This window comes from Ictalurus punctatus, chromosome 28 (genome assembly GCF_001660625.3).
Source record: "Ictalurus punctatus breed USDA103 chromosome 28, Coco_2.0, whole genome shotgun sequence".
Taxonomy (NCBI): Eukaryota; Metazoa; Chordata; class Actinopteri; order Siluriformes; family Ictaluridae; genus Ictalurus; species Ictalurus punctatus.
Window position 1 is genome coordinate 19,671,201 of NC_030443.2, and position 19,348 is coordinate 19,690,548.

Sequence of the window (19,348 nt, forward strand, 5' to 3'; positions counted from 1 at the left end):
CACACACACACACACACACACACACACACACACAAAAACCCCTAAATAAAATGTGCATAAAATCGGTTAAAACTGTTATTATTGAGTGAAGTTGTTGAGGAAATGTATAATTGGAAAAATAAGTTGCCCAACCAATGAGCTTTACATGCCAATCAAACCTCTAACACAGACTCCGCCCACACGTTTATCAAGTTAAAAATACAAGAGATGAACAGAAAAGAAGTCATATTTGAAGGATATTTAAAAAAACAAAAAAACAAACAAACAAAAAAAACTGAGGACCCGGAAAGTCCAGAAGAGTCCAGCTCGAGCTGTGCAGTTTGTTTATTCCACACCCGTAACAGCAGGTAAGCTTAATGCTAAACTCAGTGTTTATATATTAGAGCTTTAGATTAGATACTCACTGTGTTTTTACTCCTGAAAGATTTTATTTTCCCCTCGTCACAACATGGAGCTGCTGCGTTTCACTTTGACTCAGGTCGACTAACCGGTTTATTCTGAACAGGGAAAAGGCCAATGTTTTTAAAATGGTAAACACACACACCCCACACTCTCTCTCTCTCTCTCTCTCTCTCTCTCTCTCTCTCTCACACACACACACACACACACACACACACCTTTACTGACATTCACTGAACTATAAATAAATAAACCGGTTACGTTGAGAGCGATACACACCTGAGGAACACACACATGTTTGAGCTGTTTATAAAATAAAAGTGTTGTTTGTGTGTGTTAAAGTTTAGCAGTGATGTTAATGTTAGTAGAGTCTCATTTCCTCCAGAGATACACTCCTAATTTACTGAGGATATGAATAAAGATGATTTTGCTTGTTCTGGGGTATAAAGTCAGATCTACACCCAACTTTACCACAGTGTTATTACATCATCATTTACATCATCTATGACATCATCATTTTCATTGCATCTTTCTCATTATTACTCAACCTTTTTATTTGATCTGTATAATACCTGTAGATAACTGATGATTAATTGTGCAGCCTATAGCGACAGAGTGTGGGTGTGTCCACTGGACTCAAGCTCGGTTGCTGTTTTTTGGACTTCCTGTTGGACTTCCTGTTGGACTTGTGAATACATGTTTTTTGTGCAGTTGATGTGTGGCAGTTAATAAAGTTTCTGGTCTTCCGCACACAAATGCCTCCGTGCATATGAATCTACAATACCCAGTCTCTGACTTATTATTCTGAGCATGCAATTCCTCATCATGCAGTGACTTTCAGGTTACATGCCATGTATCAAGAAACTCTGGACTCCACTTCCCATCAGCCACTGCACTGAACTAGCTGTCACATGACCACCTGCACCTGACTTACGTTTTGTTAATGAGCACTTGTGTGTGTATATGTAGTCCTTGTCTGCACTGTTTGCTTGTCTTTCGTTGACCTAGACTCTTGTCGTTTGTGTCTCGGTGTTTTGTGGCATGCCACGGTGTTATTCCAAGTTGTCTTAGTGTCTTTGTTTGATAGTACGTTTTTTTCAATAAATGTCATTATCTGCACTTGCTTCTGGCTCAACCTCGATTCGTGACAGAACGAAAGACCAGTTATCAGAAGCAGCAGATCACCAAGATGGACGCCTGGTTTGCAGCATACGCGGAGTGGTATAGAGGGCTATTGGAGCAGGGAAGAAGGACAGATGCACTACTCGCTAAGAATAGACATGCTAGGCCTGCCGCAGCCGGACAGTCCATGCACCAGGCCACACCCGGCGTTCATAAAGGACTACGCCATGCCACGCGGACAGGAGCTGGAATCTGTGGTCGGGGCTGAGACCAACTCCCACCCCCCCATTATGGCTCTCGTTAAACCCTCCCTGTTCAGCCGAGGTCGTCGCTCAGCCTCCCTGTTCAGCTGAGGAAATCCGCCGAGGACGTCGCTCCGCTTTCATGCTCCGCCGAGGACGTCGCTCAGCCTGCCTGCCCAGCAGTGGTCGTCGCTCAGCCTCCCTGTTCAGCTGAGGAAATCCGCCGAGGACGTCGCTCCGCTTTCATGCTCCGCCGAGGACGTCGCTCAGCCTGCCTGCCCAGCAGTGGTCGTCGCTCAGCCTCCCTGTTCAGCCAGGGACGTCGCTCCGCTTCCCTGTGCCGCCAAGAACACCGTGCGGTTTCCTGGCTCTGCTTGGGACGTTCAGCCCAGGGGGCCGGGGCCGCCAATGAAATGGGATGACTCATGGCACTCAGGGAGGAGTGCCTTTGGAGGGGGTTCTGTCACGATTCCCCCTTGAAGCAGCGTGCTCTAAGCGCGAATGCGCGAGCACCTGCTTTTCCGTTGTTGACCGTAGTGACATCTGGACACGTGTGTTTTGTTTACGTTTCTGTCATGTCTCCTCCCTGTTCTGTCATTTGCTGGGATTTCACGTGTGTCTGTATTGCCATCAGCTGCTAGCGGTTTAGACGCTGATCATGTCCGCATATATACCGCGCGCCTCCCAGCACACAACGCGGAAGATTATTATAGGGTTAGTTTAGTTCGTATAGAAGTCATAGTCACGGTCCATGTTTAGAGTTAGTTCGCGCTGGATTATCCGCTACCAGTCCCTTGTCATAGTTCGTTTTGTTTATCGACCCTGTTTTCCGTGACCATGACCTAGATTCCTGCCTTGCCCCGTGTATGCCTGTTTGCCAATCGCCTGACCTCTTGCATGTTTATGGATTACGTTTTGGATCACGTTTTGGATTTGTCTGCCTGTCTCTCTTTTAAATAAACAACTGTTCATGCTGCACTTGCATCCGTCCTATCTCCGCTCCGTCACGATTCGTGACATTATAGCTCTGAAGCTGCTAAATTCATTTACTTGCACTGACTCCGCCCACAATCGTCCATAAATCCTGTTTTTGAATCAGTTCACTTTTTTTTTGTGTGTGTTATTTACAAACTCATAAACACCTAAAAAGTAGTGTGGTTGCTTTTCATAGATGTCTTCTTTACTTTAGTGACGCTGAGTGGAAAAGTTGTAAGTTGTGGTTGCAGCTTCTGTTACTGGCGGCTGCACAACATCTTATAACAGGAGTAACTTCAACAAGTAAAAATACATGCATAAACAAACCACTGATTATTGAGTAAATTAATTGAGAAACGTACCATATGAATAATAGTTTGCACAATTAGACCTCTGAAGCACAGACTCCAGCCACACATTTATCAACAAAAAAAAGACAAACAACAAATGAACATTTCAAAGAAGAATACTAAGATTATTGAGGACCCACCCAGACAGTATTATTTGGTGGGGACCACATGGCTTGAACATGAACCAGCTGGGTTCCACATGGGCTGATACTGGGGCCCGACTGGGCTGCTCGCAAAACGTGTCTGTGGTCTTAGTCCTTTGGTGGACTTGTTTAAATCTCCTCAGTTTCAGTATGTCAAATACATAATCTCTTCTTTTCAGTGCACACGCAGATTAAACTGATCTAAATGTGAATTATATTGGGGGATTTTATTAAAAAAAAACCATAAATGACCATGAATAAATATGTATATTTTTTTCTACTTCCTGAAAGTAGAATAATTCAGTGACATTTAAAACACATACACGTGCACATACTGTAGGTTTAAAATGGTATTTAGCGGGTTATGATATGGCTGTAAGTGGGCTAATACAATTCTTTTGACTATTTTATTAGAGCTAATTGACAGAAGATTTCAAATAATACATCAACAAATAAATAAATAAATAAATAAATGTTTTATGTCAAAATCGGTGTCAGATTTACGTTTTAAGTTTAAGGGGGAAAAGGTAAACGTGATAAATGAGGTGAGTGAGTGTTGCCCCTCCCCCTCTGGAAATCAATCAATCTCTCTCTCTCTCTCTCTCTCTCTCTCTCTCTCTCACACACACACACACTATCTCTCTCTCTCTCTCTCTCTCTCTCTCTATCTCTATCACTCTCTCTCTCTCTCTATCACACACTCTCTCTCTCTCTCTCTATCACACACACTCTCTCTCTATCACACGCACTCTCTCTCTCTCTCTCTCTCTCTCTCTCTCTCACACACACACACACACACACACACACAGCTCCATTAGAGTAAATGAGAAGCAGTTCACTGCTGGAACACTACACTGCAGGTTGGTCTATATTTGTTAATCTTTACGAACAGTTACAAGTTGTGTTTAATCAAATTACATATTTAAAAGAGATGCATTTAAGAGTCAGACAGCTAGCTAGCAGCTAACTGCCGGTTACCATGGCAATTACCAGTGAATTAAGCCGAGATGTACAGAATAGCTACCGTGTTGGCTTAATTTTACACACATTTCCCGCTAAAATGTTAGCTTTCTAGCTACAGTGCTGCTGAACAGATTAGCTCACTTTAGCACAGTCCGTGTTTCGGTTCAGATCGGCTTTAAAATGGACTTCTAATCTATTTTAGCGCTTTCTATACCGTTGGTTGGCTTGAAATCATAACGTTTAGCTGAACTTTTTGTATGTTTGTGGACAATTTCTCAGTGAAGTTCAACCAGTTATTTACACGAAATGGCGGATAGTGACACAAGATGGCGCTGTCTCACTTCAGAATTATGAGCGCGTGCATTACTACTGCCGCTCCAGCACCGCTTTCTGAGGTAAGTTTGTTTGTTTGTTTGTTTGTTGTTATGTGACTTCTTAAGCCGTTGATTAAAACCAGTTAACTTTAATTGTCTATCTGTTCTGCTGTGTGTGGATTCTTACTGGACTTCCCTTTGAGGATTGTTAACAGTATTATTAATTGTTGGGAAAGTTTGATATGCTTTTTTAAAATGTGTGTTTTATTTATTGTTTTCCAGACAGTAAAGTTTCTGTTTAATAAATTTATTTATAGATGTATTCTATATTTTATCGTAATAATGATCATGTAATTTGAGTCTCATTAATAATTATGCCTTTAAAGCTAGCTAATCTACTGAGTCCAGCGCAGACCGAACACACCTCAGACCTCCAGACCGAACCACACACAGGAGGGAAAAGTGATGAAAATGATGGTACGGAATTTATTTACGTCCCACTTAGGGGTTTATTTACTTTGTTTATTTAGGGAGCTTATCTTTTTGAGCAAATTGTTATTTACCTGATTTATTGTATATCATTTTGAGCAAAGGAAAAAATAGCACAGGACCATTCAAACATTCCAGAATTAAAATCATCCGCTATCTAATCTAATCTAATCTAATCTAATTCCATTGAGTCCCAGTCTGTGTTTGTTCAGAAATGTTTAATATTTAAGTAAATGTGGAGTAACACCAGAAGGTGGCAGTGTACTCTATCTATTTGCATTAGGGCTACACTTTGGATTGTGTTTCTCAAATTCATCTGGGATGATTTCACCTGGGCTCACCTGTAAAATTATCTTTACAATCTTTGTAGTGTTTTTATCAATGCACGTGGTCACAGAGCAGCTTTAGAGAAATCTGGATATAAAATTTAAATTGATCCCTATTGAGCGAGTGACAGGAGCAAGAGAAAATGATGAGAAGAAGAAACCCTGAGGGGAACGAGACTCAGAGGGGAACATCCTCATCTGGGCGACACCGGATCACCATTATTCTAAATGATTTCTCTTCTACACGCCCTGAGCACTTTATTAGGAACACCTGTACACCTACTCGTTCGTGCAATTATCTAATCAGCCAACTGTGTGGCAGCAGTGCAACGCATAAAATCCTTCAGACCAGCAGCTTCAGGGAATGTTCACATCAACCACCTGAGTGGGGCTTCGAGACAGGCAGGTTCGGGTATGTCTGATCACCTGGGACTCAATAAAGAATGTTTCACTCAAGAGAAAACATCCAGTGAGCGGCAGATCTGTGGACAATACCGTGTTTATGAATAATCTGACCCACATACGAGTCAGGAAGAGATCTTATTACTGAGACATAACAGTTACTGCTTTAAAATATCAGAAATCAAACACAACCCAAGCAGCTGCATTGTCGTGTTTTAGTCCTAGTCACCATTTATTCATTTTATATTTCACATACTGTAGATGAACACATCAGAATGTGTATAAAAATGTATTAGACGGATATACAGTGTATAAAAAATGCATAGAACTGTACATAAAAATATATTTCATATCTCTGTTGTAAATAAACATTGCACTGCCATTTAAAACCGAGTAGTAAAGCTGTCTCTGGTGATGTCGGAAGATGCGAGGATGTTTGATCGGAACATTAAACGGCGTATTTGTTAGCATGAATACATTTATAGACTGAAAAGAGGCGCGAGTTCTCTTTAAATCGGTGATTTTATGGAAAAGGAAATTTCTCACTGTGGTGTTGTAATAAATGAATGGAAGCAGGTTAAGCAGCTACACGCTGGGTAAACGGATCAAATACAGAGCTACGCTGTGCATCGTCCACATCTGATTATGAAGGGTTCTGTTAGACCCGTGGGACGGGTTCTAGCGCCTGTAGGAGAGGTTGGAGTGGAGACTCCACACTGTCCAGTCCTGCTGAGGGAATACATCTAAATGCTGGAAGACACAGAACAGGACAGAATGGTGACTCATTCATATTCCCAAATATCACATGTAGAATAAATATTGGCACCCTTAACCCTCCTCGTATGTTCTGGGTCAGTTTGACCCATTTCCACATTTAGGGTCATGAACTTTACCTGCAAATATTTCTTCTTTTTGTGTTTTCGGACAAGCCGTGATAAAGCTTTAGTGTTTTAATCTGTTCTTTGTTGTTGTTTTTGTGTTTTTATACTGTGGATTTTCGACCCATAACATAATGGATAACGTTTTTAACGTAACACGAGGGTTAAACGAGGACGGGAACAGAAGCTGTGCATTGCTCTGAGCATTATCACATTGTTAAGGCTTTACAGTGGAAACAGGTTCAGCGCGGTGCACACACACTTCTGATTTTCTTTCCAAACGATCCTAAAAATGCGACGCCGCTAGTGTAGCTCACAGCGGTCCGTGTCCGAGGCCCGGTTCACACCTGGCACTGACGTGCATGCTGGTGATCGGATCACGAGTGGTCTGTGCTAAGTACAGGTGTGAACGGGGTCAAAGGTGTTTCCAAGACACGTCGTGATCCAGTCACGTGAAGCACGTCACATAACCGCAGTCACACACGCCCAGTCCCCGCAGCCTGAACCTGAACGTGTTTCATCCGGGACTAATCTACTGCATCGCTGCCCTAAAACCCGTAGTGACGGAGAGACTGTGTGGACGTGGAGCTGAATGGTAGACGCTCTCTGCTGTAGACTCTCGGATAAAGACCACGCCCCAACAGCAGAGACAGAAGCAGCTGCTTTTCAAAACTTCACTTGTTGCTGCATTTCTCATTCTGTTACAGGTTCGTTAGAAGACCACGCGACCTTTTAAACAGTGTGTGTGTGTGTGTGTGTGTGTGTGTGTGTGTGTGTGTGTGTGTGTGTGTGTGTGTGAAGAGACAGTAACTCACTCTAGTTTCTCTAGTTTCCAGTGGGGAGATTTCTTTAGATCAGAGAGCAGCTTCACTCCTGATTCTCCTGGATTATTCCCGGTCAGGTTCAGTTCTCTCAGCTGTGAGGAGGAGTTTGATCTCAGAGCCGAAGCCAAAGCAACACAATCATCTCTTTTAATATTGCAGCTAGACAACCTGCAGGGAGAAACATCTCAGTTACAGTGTGACTCAGACTTAACATTCAGCTGTGTGTGTGTGTGTGTGTGTGTGTGTGTGTGTGTGTGTGTGTGAAGAGACAGTAACTCACTCTAGTTTCTCCAGTGTACAGTGTGAATCCATCAGTAGAACAGAGAGCAGCTTCACTCCTGAATCTCCTGGATTATTCCCGGTCAGGTTCAGTTCTCTCAGCTGTGAGGAGGAGTTTGATCTCAGAGCCGAAGCCAAAGCAACACAACCTTCACATGTTACACGGCATTGAGACAACCTGCATAGAGAAACATCTCTGTTACAGTGTGACTCGGACTTCCATAGAGGAGAGAGAGATGATCTGACCTCAGTATCTCCAGTGTACAGTGTGTGAGTGTGTGTGTGTGTGAGTGTGTGTGTGTGTGTACTTCAGTATCTCCAGTGTACAGTGTGTGTGTGTGTGAGTGTGTGTGTGTGTGTGTGTGTGTGTGTGTGTGTGTACTTCAGTATCTCCAGTGTACAGTGTGTGAGTGTGTGTGTGTGTGTGTGTGTGTGTGTGTATGTGTACCTCAGTATCTCCAGTGTACAGTGTGTGAGTGTGTGTGTGTGTGTGTGTGTGTGTGTGTGTACTTCAGTATCTCCAGTGTACAGCGTGGGTTCTTCAGTCCAGCAGAGAGCAGCTTCACTCCCGGGTCCTGCAGGTTATTGATGTTCAGCTCCAGTTCTGTCAGTCTGGAGGAGTTTGAGGTGAGAACTGAGGACAGAACTCTACAGCTTTCCTCTGTGAGACCACAGTTAAACAATCTGAAAGAGAAATCGTTATATACGTGAAATGATCCATCCATGTGTCTCAGCTCACATGAGACGAGGTATTTAACGTTAAGATGATCACAGACGCCACTCTGAGCAAACACGTCTCTTTATTTCTAGCCGAGAGTTCCTCGTACAGCGTGTAGGTCTGGGGAAAGTTCTGCTGGAGAACATCATCTCACCCTCCTTCACTTCATTACAGTGTGTTTAATCCCAGTGTGAAATTATAACATTTCAGAAAACTTACAGTAATCTGGTTTATATCTGGGGGCGTGGCTGTACTCAGAATGAACCAATCACATTCAATCTCATGTTCAAAAGTAATTATCATACAGCTACATCAAAGCAGGTCAAATGTCATAGCTATGATACAGGGGTACAGGTGTACAGGGGTACAGGTGTACAGGTGTACAGGGGTACAGGTGTACAGGGGTACAGGGGTACAGGTGTACAGGTGGACAGGGGTACAGGTGTACAGGGGTACAGGTATGAGTGTGTATGGAAAGGAAGGTACGACTGGGAGTTGGATATGACTTTTCTGAGATAAAAGTCACATATAAAGACTGAATCATACAATCGATTCTCTCAGTAATCTTCAGTGATAAAGTGATGATCTGACCTCAGTGTCTCCAGTGTACAGTGTGGGTTCTCCAGTCCAGCAGAGAGCAGCGTCACTCCTGAATCCTGCAGTTTATTCGAACCCAGGTTCAGTTCTCTCAGTCTGGAGGAGTTTGAACTGAGGACTGAGGATAGAGCTCTACAGCTTTCCTCTGTGAGATTACAGTCGTACAGACTGGGTGAGAAATGATAAAAACAACATCAGAACACTGATATTACACACACACACAGACACACACACACACACACACACACACACACATGCGCGCGGCCTGTTTTCACACCTGGTTTATTTACTGAAATCAAGAGTCAAAGTTTTTACAGTTATGTGTTAGTACAGTTGACGGAGATCACATCTACAGAAAGCCGGGCTTTCCTCAGGCGCCTCAGGAGGTCCAGATGCTGGTGTCCCTTTTTAATCACAGCTGTTGTGCGCTCTGTCCCCTTCAGAGTAGAAGTGAGGGGGACCCCAAGGTATTTAAAGTTGTCGACACTCTCCATTTTACACACACGGAGTGTTCACGTGTCAAATCAGATCAGATCAAACGGAAAGTTTTACAGGTCTGAACCGAACAAAGTGTGTGTGAAGCCCTTTCACTCTCGCATGTGCACTCAGGGAACACGTGTTACTCTGAAAACTGAAACCGCTTTCTGTAAAAGTCCCAGAGGTTTGTTTAAAGATGATTAGAATAACTATTAAGAAGCATTAATCCAAACTAGTTCATAAAAGTACATTAAAATAACACAATGACGTTTATGAATAAAATACTCACTCCGCTCTTCTGGAGGCTTTGACCACTGGCAGCAGCTTCAGAAGACATTCCTCTGATCGGTCATATTTACTCAAATCAAACACATCCAGATCCTGTCCTGAGCTCAGTAACACAAACACCACAGCTGACCACTGAGCAGGACAGAGTCTGACTCCACTGAGACACCTGTCACCTCTTCTCTTCAGGTAACGCTGGACTTCCTGCACTAGAGAATCATCACCCAGTTCATTCAGACAGTGGAACAGATTGAAGGATTTCTCTGGAGATGGGTTCTCCCTGATCTTCTCCTTGATGTACTCGACTGTTTCCTGTTTGCTGTGAGAGCTGCTTCCTGTCTGAGGCATTAAGACTCGTAAGAGAGTCTGATTGGACTCCAGTGAGAGACCCAGAAGGAAGCGGAGGAACAGGTCCAGGTGTCCGTTCTCACTCTGTAAGGCCTTGTCCACTGCACTGCTCAGGAGATCAGACATGTCTGACTTGGTGAGAAGATCAGACAGACCAGTAGTTTGCTGTTCTGTTACATTTCTGCTGATGAAGGAGAGAAATGTGTATAAAGCAGCCAGAAACTCCGGTACAAAGCTGAATCCCTTCCACAGGTGAAGCCCAAACTCCTCTCTGGAGATCTGGGTACACACTCCTGAGTACAGCGACACTTCTCTCACATCAATGCCGCACTCTCTCAGGTCTTCCTCACAGAAGATCCGGTTTCCTTTCTCCAGCTGTTGGAAAGCCAGTTTCCCCAGTGCCAGGATACTCTCTCTGGTCTGCTGAGGATCAGGGTCACATTTCTGAGGGTACTTTTGGTCCTTGTGTTTGATCTGAAAGATCAGGAAGTGTGTGAACATTTGAGTCAGAGTCTTGGGGATCTCTCCACTCTCTGCTTCACCCAACATTCTCTCTAGAACAGTGGCTGAGATCCAGCAGAAGACTGGGATGTGGCACATGATGTAGAGGCTTCTTGAAGACTTCATGCGTGTGATGATTTTATTGGCCAGGCTCTGATCACTGATCCTCTTCCTGAAGTACTCCTCTTTCTGAGGATCACTGAACCCTCGTACCTCTGTTACCTGGTCTACACACTCAGGAGGGATCTGATTGGCTGCTGCTGGTCGAGAGGTTATCCAGAGGAGAGCAGAGGGAAGCAGATTCCCCTTGATGAGGTTCGTCAGCAGCACATCCACTGAGGCTGACTCTGTCACATCACACAATCTCTCATTCTTCTGGAAATTTAGAGGAAGTCGACACTCTTCCAGACCATCAAAGATGAACAGGACTTTGTAGGAGTCACAGTCTATTAATTGTAGTTTTCTCATTTCAGGGAAAAGGTGATGAAGAAGATCCATCAGACTGAGATGTTTCTGCTTCATCAGATTCAGCTCTCTAAAGGGAAGTGGAAACATGAAGGTGACGTCCTGATTTGCTTTTCCTTCAGTCCAGTCCAGAATGAACTTCTGCACAGAGACTGTTTTTCCAATTCCAGCAGCTCCTTTAGTCAGAACACTTCTGATGGACTCGTCTTTAAAGAGATCGTTACATTTGATGGGTGTCTCCTGTGCTGCTGGTCTCCTGGACGCTGTCTCAATCTGTCTCACCTCATGTTCATTATTGACGTCTCCACTCCACCCCTCTGTGATGTGGAGATCTGTGTAGATCTCATTCAGACGAGCTGAGCTTCCAGGCTGTGAGATTCCTTCATTAATTCTTTTACACTTCTTCCTCAGTCTGGATTTGAGATTTGAGGCCTGAGACTCTAATAAACAAAGAAATAACATAAAAGTAATGTTTTAATGTGAAATTACTAGCACGTAATAAAATGTAAAAGCTGCAGTACATTCCTGATTCATTTATTACATTTGAAGTGATGGAGAAAGATTGGAAAATAAAACACCGTCACTGTAGAGTTCAGAGTATGAATATATTTTCAGCTGATTAGAAAAATGATGGGGTTTAAATATGAACAGTGAAATTTACTAAATAAAGCGATGAGCTCTTACTGTTGCGCAGTGCGTCAGCGAGATCGTTTTGGTTCATGCTCTCCAAGAGGTACAGTGCGATCTTCAGCGCTCCCTTTCTGACACTCCGCAGATACTCCTGATCCTTATCTTCCTCAGTGCATGCTGGGTAATCTGGACTCAGGAGCTTCTCAAAGCTGTTCAGCTCCTTGTTCAGCACAGAGCTGGCTTTGTGTGCCAGATCCTGGTTAGAAACACACAGGAACACATCTAAATATTATAACTGTATAAACTGAGATTATTTTATTTCATGAAAAGACTAAAAGTTTATTTTTATTATCAGTGTTTGAACTTTATCTTCTGTACTGTATAATTTATTCTGAATGTAAACACTCCTGAAACCTATCCAGACACAGATCACACACACAAAATACACACCTTGAATACGGACTTCAGCTGTTTCCCACTAAAGACGTTTAATCTCTCCTTCTGTGGTCTGTTTCTAAAAAACACAACATGTAATATGGACTGTATGTGTTCATATCTGCACACGACACATTTATAAATGCTGAGACAGATCTTTAACACGGTCCTCTTAACACAATACTCTTCTAACTAACGCCAACATATTTATAAACAAAAGTAAATATTTATATTCTCATTAATTTCATTAGAAGCAGTTTTCCTCACTGCCAGGCCGAGAGCTTCAGCACTGCACAGTTTAGTGTTTTACTGATTCAACACCCGATGAAGGTCATGAAGGGCTTCAGAATGAGACGCGTGAGTTTGATCAGGAACACTGCTGTGAAACACCTCACTGTACTGACCTCGGATCAGAACGGAAGTTTGATAGATGTTCCATTGACTGAGCACTCTGCATTGTCACACCGGGTTTTGGTGATATTTGACTCGCCATCATTCTAGAACACAGACATTATTAGAGGCACAATGAAGGGAAGTGTGCACAATAATATAATATGGATTGTGTTTGGATTGTGTTACAGTATATCAACTATTGCACACATCACATTAAACATTTCCAGTCTGAGCAGCAGCAGATCACGTACGATCAACAAATAAAGAAACAAAGCCAAGAGAACCTTTATTTTATGAATAATAGATATAACGTCTATTTTATATCATGAGCTACAAAAATTCGTTGTATAGGCCGTACAGTACCCGTAGGACTGATAGTGCGTTTATCATTAAACACCAGTGAGTTCAGTGTCTTTCACACTGGGGTCATTACGTATAGACCTCGTCTAAATCACATTCAGACTCTTCTGGGTCTTAAAGCCTGTTCCGTTCTCTGACTATGACAGGGGTGTGTGATCTTATCCTCAAAGGGCCGGCGTGGGTGCCGGTGTTCATTCCAATCAAGCAGGAGCCACACCTGACTCCACCTGTTAATTCAGTTGATCTGGGTTTTCAGTACACTCAGGTGTGGCTTCTCGTACACTGCACATTATAACATATTCAATATCCCCTAAACTCTCTTTAGATCAGATCGGCTGCTATTAAAAACCCAAACCAAAGTTTAGTTCCTCTGTTAACGAGTGATGTTTAGAGACACGGATCTGTTCCTGTGAGGCGGTGTGTATTTATTCCTGGTGAATGTAAAAGTAACTCTTTAATGGTCTGCACTTATACAGTGAAGGAAAAAAGTATTTGATCCCCTGCTGATTTTGTACGTTTGCCCACTGACAAAGAAATGATCAGTCTATAATTTTAATGGTAGATTTATTTGAACAGTTAGAGACAGAATAACAACAAAAAAATCCAGAAAAACGCACGTCAAAAATGTTATAAATTGATTTGCATTTTAATGAGGGAAATAAGTATTTGACCCCTCTACAAAACATGACTTAGTACTTGGTTTAAAAACCCTTGTTGGCAATCACAGAGGTCAGACGTTTCTTGTAGTTGGCCACCAGGTTTGCACACATCTCAGGAGGGATTTTGTCCCACTCCCCTTTGCAGATCTTCTCCAAGTCATTAAGGTTTCGAGGCTGACGTTTGGGAACTCGAACCTTCAGCTCCCTCCACAGATTTTCTATGGGATTAAGGTCTGGAGACTGGCTAGGCCACTCCAGGACCTTAATGTGCTTCTTCTTGAGCCACTCCTTTGTTGCCTTGGCCGTGTGTTTTGGGTCATTGTCATGCTGGAATACCCGTCCACGACCCATTTTCAATGCCCTGGCTGAGGGAAGGAGGTTCTCACCCAAGATTTGACGGTACATGCCACGTCCATCGTCCCTTTGATGCGGTGAAGTTGTCCTGTCCCCTTAGCAGAAAACACCCCCAAAGCATAATGTTTCCACCTCCATGTTTGACGGTGAGGATGGTGTTCCAGGGGTCATAGGCAGCATTCCTCCTCCTCCAAACACGGCGAGTTGAGTCGATGCCAAAGAGCTCCATTTTGGTCTCATCTGACCTCAACACTTTCACCCAGTTGTCCTCTGAATCATTCAGATGTTCACTGGCAAACTTCAGACGGGCATGTATATGTGCTTTCTTGAGCAGCGGACCTTGCGGGCGCTGCAGGATTTCAGTCCTTCACGGCGTAGTGTGTTACCAATTGTTTTCTTGGTGACTATGGTCCCAGCTGCCTTGAGATCATTGACAAGATCCTCCCGTGTAGTTCTGGGCTGATTCCTCACTGTTCTCATGATCAATGCAACTCCACGAGGTGAGATCTCGCATGGAGCCCCAGGCCGAGGGAGATCGACAGTTCTTTTGTGCTTCTTCCATTTGCGAATAATCGCACCAACTGTTGTCCCCTTCTCACCAAGCTGCTTGGCAATGGTCTTATAGCCCATTCCAGACTTGTGTAGGTCTACAGTCTTGTCCCTGACATCCTTGGAGAGCTCTTTGGTCTTGGCCATGGTGGAGAGTTTGGAATCTGATTGATTGATTGCTTCTGTGGACAGGTGTCTTTTATACAGGTAACAAGCTGAGATTAGGAGACTCCCTTTAAGAGTGTGCTCCTAATCTCAGCTCGTCACCTGTATAAAAGACACCTGGGAGCCAGAAATCTTTCTGATTGAGAGGGGGTCAAATACTTTTTTCCCTCATTAAAATGCAAATTAATTTATAACATTTTTGACATGCGTTTTTCTGGATTTTTTTGTTATTATTCTGTCTCTCGCTGTTCAAATAAATCTACCATTAAAATTATAGACTGATCATTTCTTTGTCAATGGGCAAACGTACAAAATCAGCAGGGGATCAAATACTTTTTTCCCTCACTGTATAGCACTTTTTTTTTTACTTTAGCGGTCCTACAAAGCGCTTTACACTGGTTCTCAACCACCCATTCACACACACACACTCACACACCAGTGATAGAAGAGCTGCTGTGCAAGGTGCTAGCTTGCCATCGCGAACAACCTGGTGTTCAGTGTCTTGCCCAAGGACACTTCGGCATGTGGAGTCACGTGTATTAAACCGCCAACACGACGATTAGGGGACGATCCGCTCTACCACCTGAACCACAGCCACCATCGAGTCCCCTTTAAGTCCTGTTTTCCAGACACACTGATGTTGGAGGTCATGTCTCCCTGTTTCCTTCACTCCACCATCAGTGTATTAATCACACCCTGTATCAGCGCGGTTCACTTACAGGAAATCCCCACGCTACCAAGTCAGAAACCAGCCTGTGTGCATTAAAACTGCTTTAAACAACACAAACCGCTTCTGTGTGTGCTGTAAACTCAGGGTTTATATATTAGAGCTTTAGATTAGATACTCACTGTGTTTTTACTCCTGAAAGATTTTATTTTCTCCTCGTCACAACATGGAGCTGCTGCGTTTCACTTTGACTCAGGTCGACTAACCGGTTTATTCTGAACATGAAAAAGGCCAAAGTTTTTAAAATGATAAACACACACACCCTACACACTCTCTCACACGCACACATGCACACACACGCACACACACACAGACACACACATAACTTCATATACTTAACTTCATAACTTCACATAGCACATACCTCACCCCCCCCCCCCCCCCCCCCACCCACACACACGACTTCATAACTTCACACCGCACATACCTCACCCCTCCACACACACACACGACTTCGAGGCGACTCCTGACGAAAGGTGCGACTGTACAGGGATCTCTCTGATCCGTCCTTGCGGGACCATACAGACAGCCAGATGGCACAAAATTCATGGAAAAGATTTTAAAATAGTGATTTGGATTTGCTTTGTGCATATTGCTGAGATAATAAAGCCAAAGCTGAAAGTTTTTAGTGATGCACCATGTTCTCATTCATCAGTATCTTCACAAATAAACAGCGTCACTACACTACACCGTCAGACACACTGATTACACCCCATTCTGCTGTCTCCATACACAGAGACCTTTACACTGAGGGTGAACATCCAGAGCGATCGTTCTGAAATAACTTTCTTCTGTCTGTTTACACTGATGTTTACATTTACAAAATGAACCTACAATAAATAAGTCTGTTTAATGAAAGTGAAGGTCCATGTTTAATAAAAATCTCAGTGAAATTAATAAAATAAAAATTGAGGTTTATTTTAGTTTTATACATGTTCTCATATTTATAGCTGTATTTTGTTGTAAAGTGATCATCTCAAGGTTTACTGGGTTTTATATGATTACTATATGATTCTTTGCTCTTTTTTTCATACAGCGGGTTTTAGTGAAGTTTAATGAAAACAAACATCAACAACAACAAACACAACAATTCCTCCTCATATATAAGTATAAACAAGACTTTAGCTCCACGAGGATGAAGTTGATGGTCCAGAAGCATCTGGAGCTTTTCTTTTATGAAATCTGTCCATATCTGGGAGGATGTGTATTATTATTATTATTATTATTATTATTATTATTATTATTATTATATATAATTTATTATTATTGTTGTTGTTATTATTGTGTGTGTCTTATTATTTCTGTAGCATTTTAGAAATGTTTGAAGGATTTTACACGACACCCTGCTCTCATCAGACGGAACCCCAGGTGGGAAACACTGATCTAGAGAATATAAAACACAGGGTTAATAATAAAAGTCGTGGTTGCAGCCCCCCCTAGTGGCATGAGTTACTTATTGCAGGAATAACTTCAAAAAGTAAAAAAAACAAACAAGCACACACACACACACACACACACACACACACACACACACACACACACACACACAAAAACCCTAAATAAAATGTGCATAAAATCGGTTAAAACTGTTATTATTGATTGAAGTTGTTGAGGAAATGTATAATTGGAAAAATAAGTTGCCCAACCAATGAGCTTTGCATGCCAATCAAACCTCTAACACAGACTCCGCCCACAGGTTTAGCAAGTTAAAAATAAGAGATGAACAGAAAAGAATTCATATTTGAAGTATTTTTTTTTTTTAAACTGAGGACCCGGAAAGTCCAGAAGAGTCCAGCTCGAGCTGTGCAGTTTGTTTATTCCACACCTGTAACAGCAGGTAAGCTTAATGCTAATGTTAATGCTAATATGTTGATGTGTTTGTTAGGAACACTTCCGCCACACAGTTAGTGTCTGTGAAGACTATACGGTATTATTTGGTCACATGACCCTTCAGAAGCAGAACTCTGTAGTTCAGTGTGGGTTTGGAGCTGGTTGTGATGTTGGTTTGCTCTGAATATCCTCCATGTTTGAGAGTTAGTTGTTTATGTCCACTGAACATGTCATTGTTTAATTGAGTGTGTACATCTGACGTGTGTAGATCTGACGCTAACACTGATGCTGAGAGATGATGCGCTTGTTCCTTTATTCCACCTGATTATGATTTAAACTTTATATTTATATATCGAAACGTTATAAATCTGTTCTGTGTCGTGATTCTAACGCATCACTCCGGCAGGTTTCAGTTTCCGGTGTTACATGTTTGGTGTAGTATAACTTATTATTTGGTGTTTTATTACATTTTTTACAGTCCAACGTTACCATGTGAACGCTTTAAATACCAAGTATGACCAGAAGGTGGCAGTGTAGTCCTCTTTATTTGTGCTCGGGCTAAACACTGGATTGTATTTCTCAGAGCTGCACATCTGCAGTAAAAGTGTTCAATAAAACACTACAGAGAATAAAAAGATCAAACCTGTGACCCGAACACTGGTGTGACAGAAGAGCTGGGGTGGAATTTATTCTCAGTCAAGAAACCTCCTCTCATAACTCTCGATACTGCAGAAGAATGTGCAAAACTAGTTTTTATAACTGCATGTTCACCAATTTGAGTAGTTTTCTGCAAACCCGCCCCCAAAACCTCCACATTTCACCGCAGCAGAAATTGCTGTGTGTGTTTACTGTCCTGCACTCATCTCACACCGGTGTGTTCGCACTTCACCTAGTCTTGCGTACTGTTCTGTGCTGCATCATGGTCCAGGAGAAAGGACATTTCATTCCGGTGTACAAGCTGCAGAGAGGAGTAACAATCAAATCCCACTTGACTTGACTTGGACTGCACCCTGGATCGGACGCCAGTTTTTATTTGGGCTCCATTCAGACACACACATTAACACCTGGGGGTAATTTAGCACAGTGTACTGTACTAGTGTGTTGTTGGGATGTAGGAGGTGACCGGAGAACCCGGAGGAGAACCCGGAGGAGAACCCAGTCCCCGGGTGAGAAGTGACAGTGATAACGCTGTTCCACCGCACCGCTGTGTGTTCTCTCTGCTTCCTGTTCCTCCGAGTTCAACGTTCTCCAAAAGACAGAATATTTATGGAGTTAACAGTCTCTCTCTCTCTCTCTCTCTCACACACACACACACACACACACACACACACACACACACACACACACACACACACACAGGTGTTCATTTCCCACCGTATTTAAGGTCATTCCTGATAAGTAGACAGGAGAAGGCCAGACGTTTTATTTATTATTATTATTATTGTTATTTGTTTAAGTTCTTTATGCTCTTTTTGTTGATCATCGCTCATGTTAACAGGAGCATAGATTTTAAATATTAATTTTACAGTTTACAGTAAAATGATAAAATTCCAAGTACTGCACACACACACACACACACACACACACACTCTCTCTGCAAGAGGAATAAACTGCTGCATGCTGATTGGCTGAAAGTGAAAGTTAATGATTAATTATTCCCCTCTGTGTGTGTGATCAATATAAACCGAGATTTTTTCAGAGAAAGAAAACAGAAAGGCAAACAGCGATCAGGGTGAGTGTGTAATTATAATAATAAAGATGATGATAATAATAATAATAATAATAATAATAATAATAATTAGTTTTAATGACAGTGTTTGGGATTAAAGATACAGTCAGGTCTCTGCATTATTTATATAATAAATTAGAAGTAAAGTAATATTTATTATAAGTTATCTGTGATCTCTGAGCTGTGATGTCAGTAACTGATATCTTTCTCTGTGTGTGAAATGGAGACACAGAGATGATGTCGTTGCTGCTGTTACGGTTCAGATGTTCGGCTCGGATTTTATTTATTTTTATTTATGGTATTTGGCAGACGCTTTTATCCAGGGAGACTAACATTTATCTCATTTTATACAGCTGAGGGTTAAGGGCCTTGCTCAGGGGCCCAGCAGTGGCAGTTTGGTGAGTCTGGGATTTGAACTCA

General features: G+C 42.4%; 1 protein-coding gene and 1 long non-coding RNA gene across 3 annotated transcripts in view; one reads left to right on the forward strand and one right to left on the reverse strand.

The window, feature by feature from the left end:
• Window positions 1-5,905: 5,905 nt before the first annotated feature.
• LOC108260214 (NACHT, LRR and PYD domains-containing protein 3) lies at window positions 5,906-16,069 on the reverse strand. Of its 2 annotated transcripts, none has more exons than XM_053677085.1 (11): window positions 15,797-16,069; window positions 15,492-15,733; window positions 12,567-12,659; window positions 12,178-12,241; window positions 11,782-11,983; window positions 9,788-11,537; window positions 9,016-9,189; window positions 8,217-8,390; window positions 7,708-7,884; window positions 7,419-7,595; window positions 5,906-6,475 (listed from the first exon to the last, which is right to left on the reverse strand). In XM_053677085.1, exons 3-11 carry the CDS (start codon window positions 12,656-12,658, stop codon window positions 6,469-6,471), a joined length of 2,817 nt encoding a protein of 938 aa, XP_053533060.1. In that variant the 5' UTR covers window position 12,659; window positions 15,492-15,733; window positions 15,797-16,069; the 3' UTR covers window positions 5,906-6,468. The 2 variants fall into 2 exon arrangements, with proteins under 2 accessions (XP_053533060.1, XP_053533061.1); XM_053677086.1 differs by having other exon boundaries at window positions 12,178-12,235; window positions 15,797-16,068.
• Window positions 16,070-18,777: 2,708 nt separating this feature from the next.
• LOC128629348 (uncharacterized) overlaps window positions 18,778-19,348 on the forward strand; it is a 1,197-nt gene continuing 626 nt past the window's right edge. The window contains exons 1-2 of the long non-coding RNA XR_008393709.1: window positions 18,778-18,931; window positions 19,282-19,348. The exon at window positions 19,282-19,348 is cut by the window's right edge and continues 626 nt beyond it. This is a non-coding gene — a long non-coding RNA (uncharacterized LOC128629348). The remainder of the gene's footprint in view (window positions 18,932-19,281) is intronic.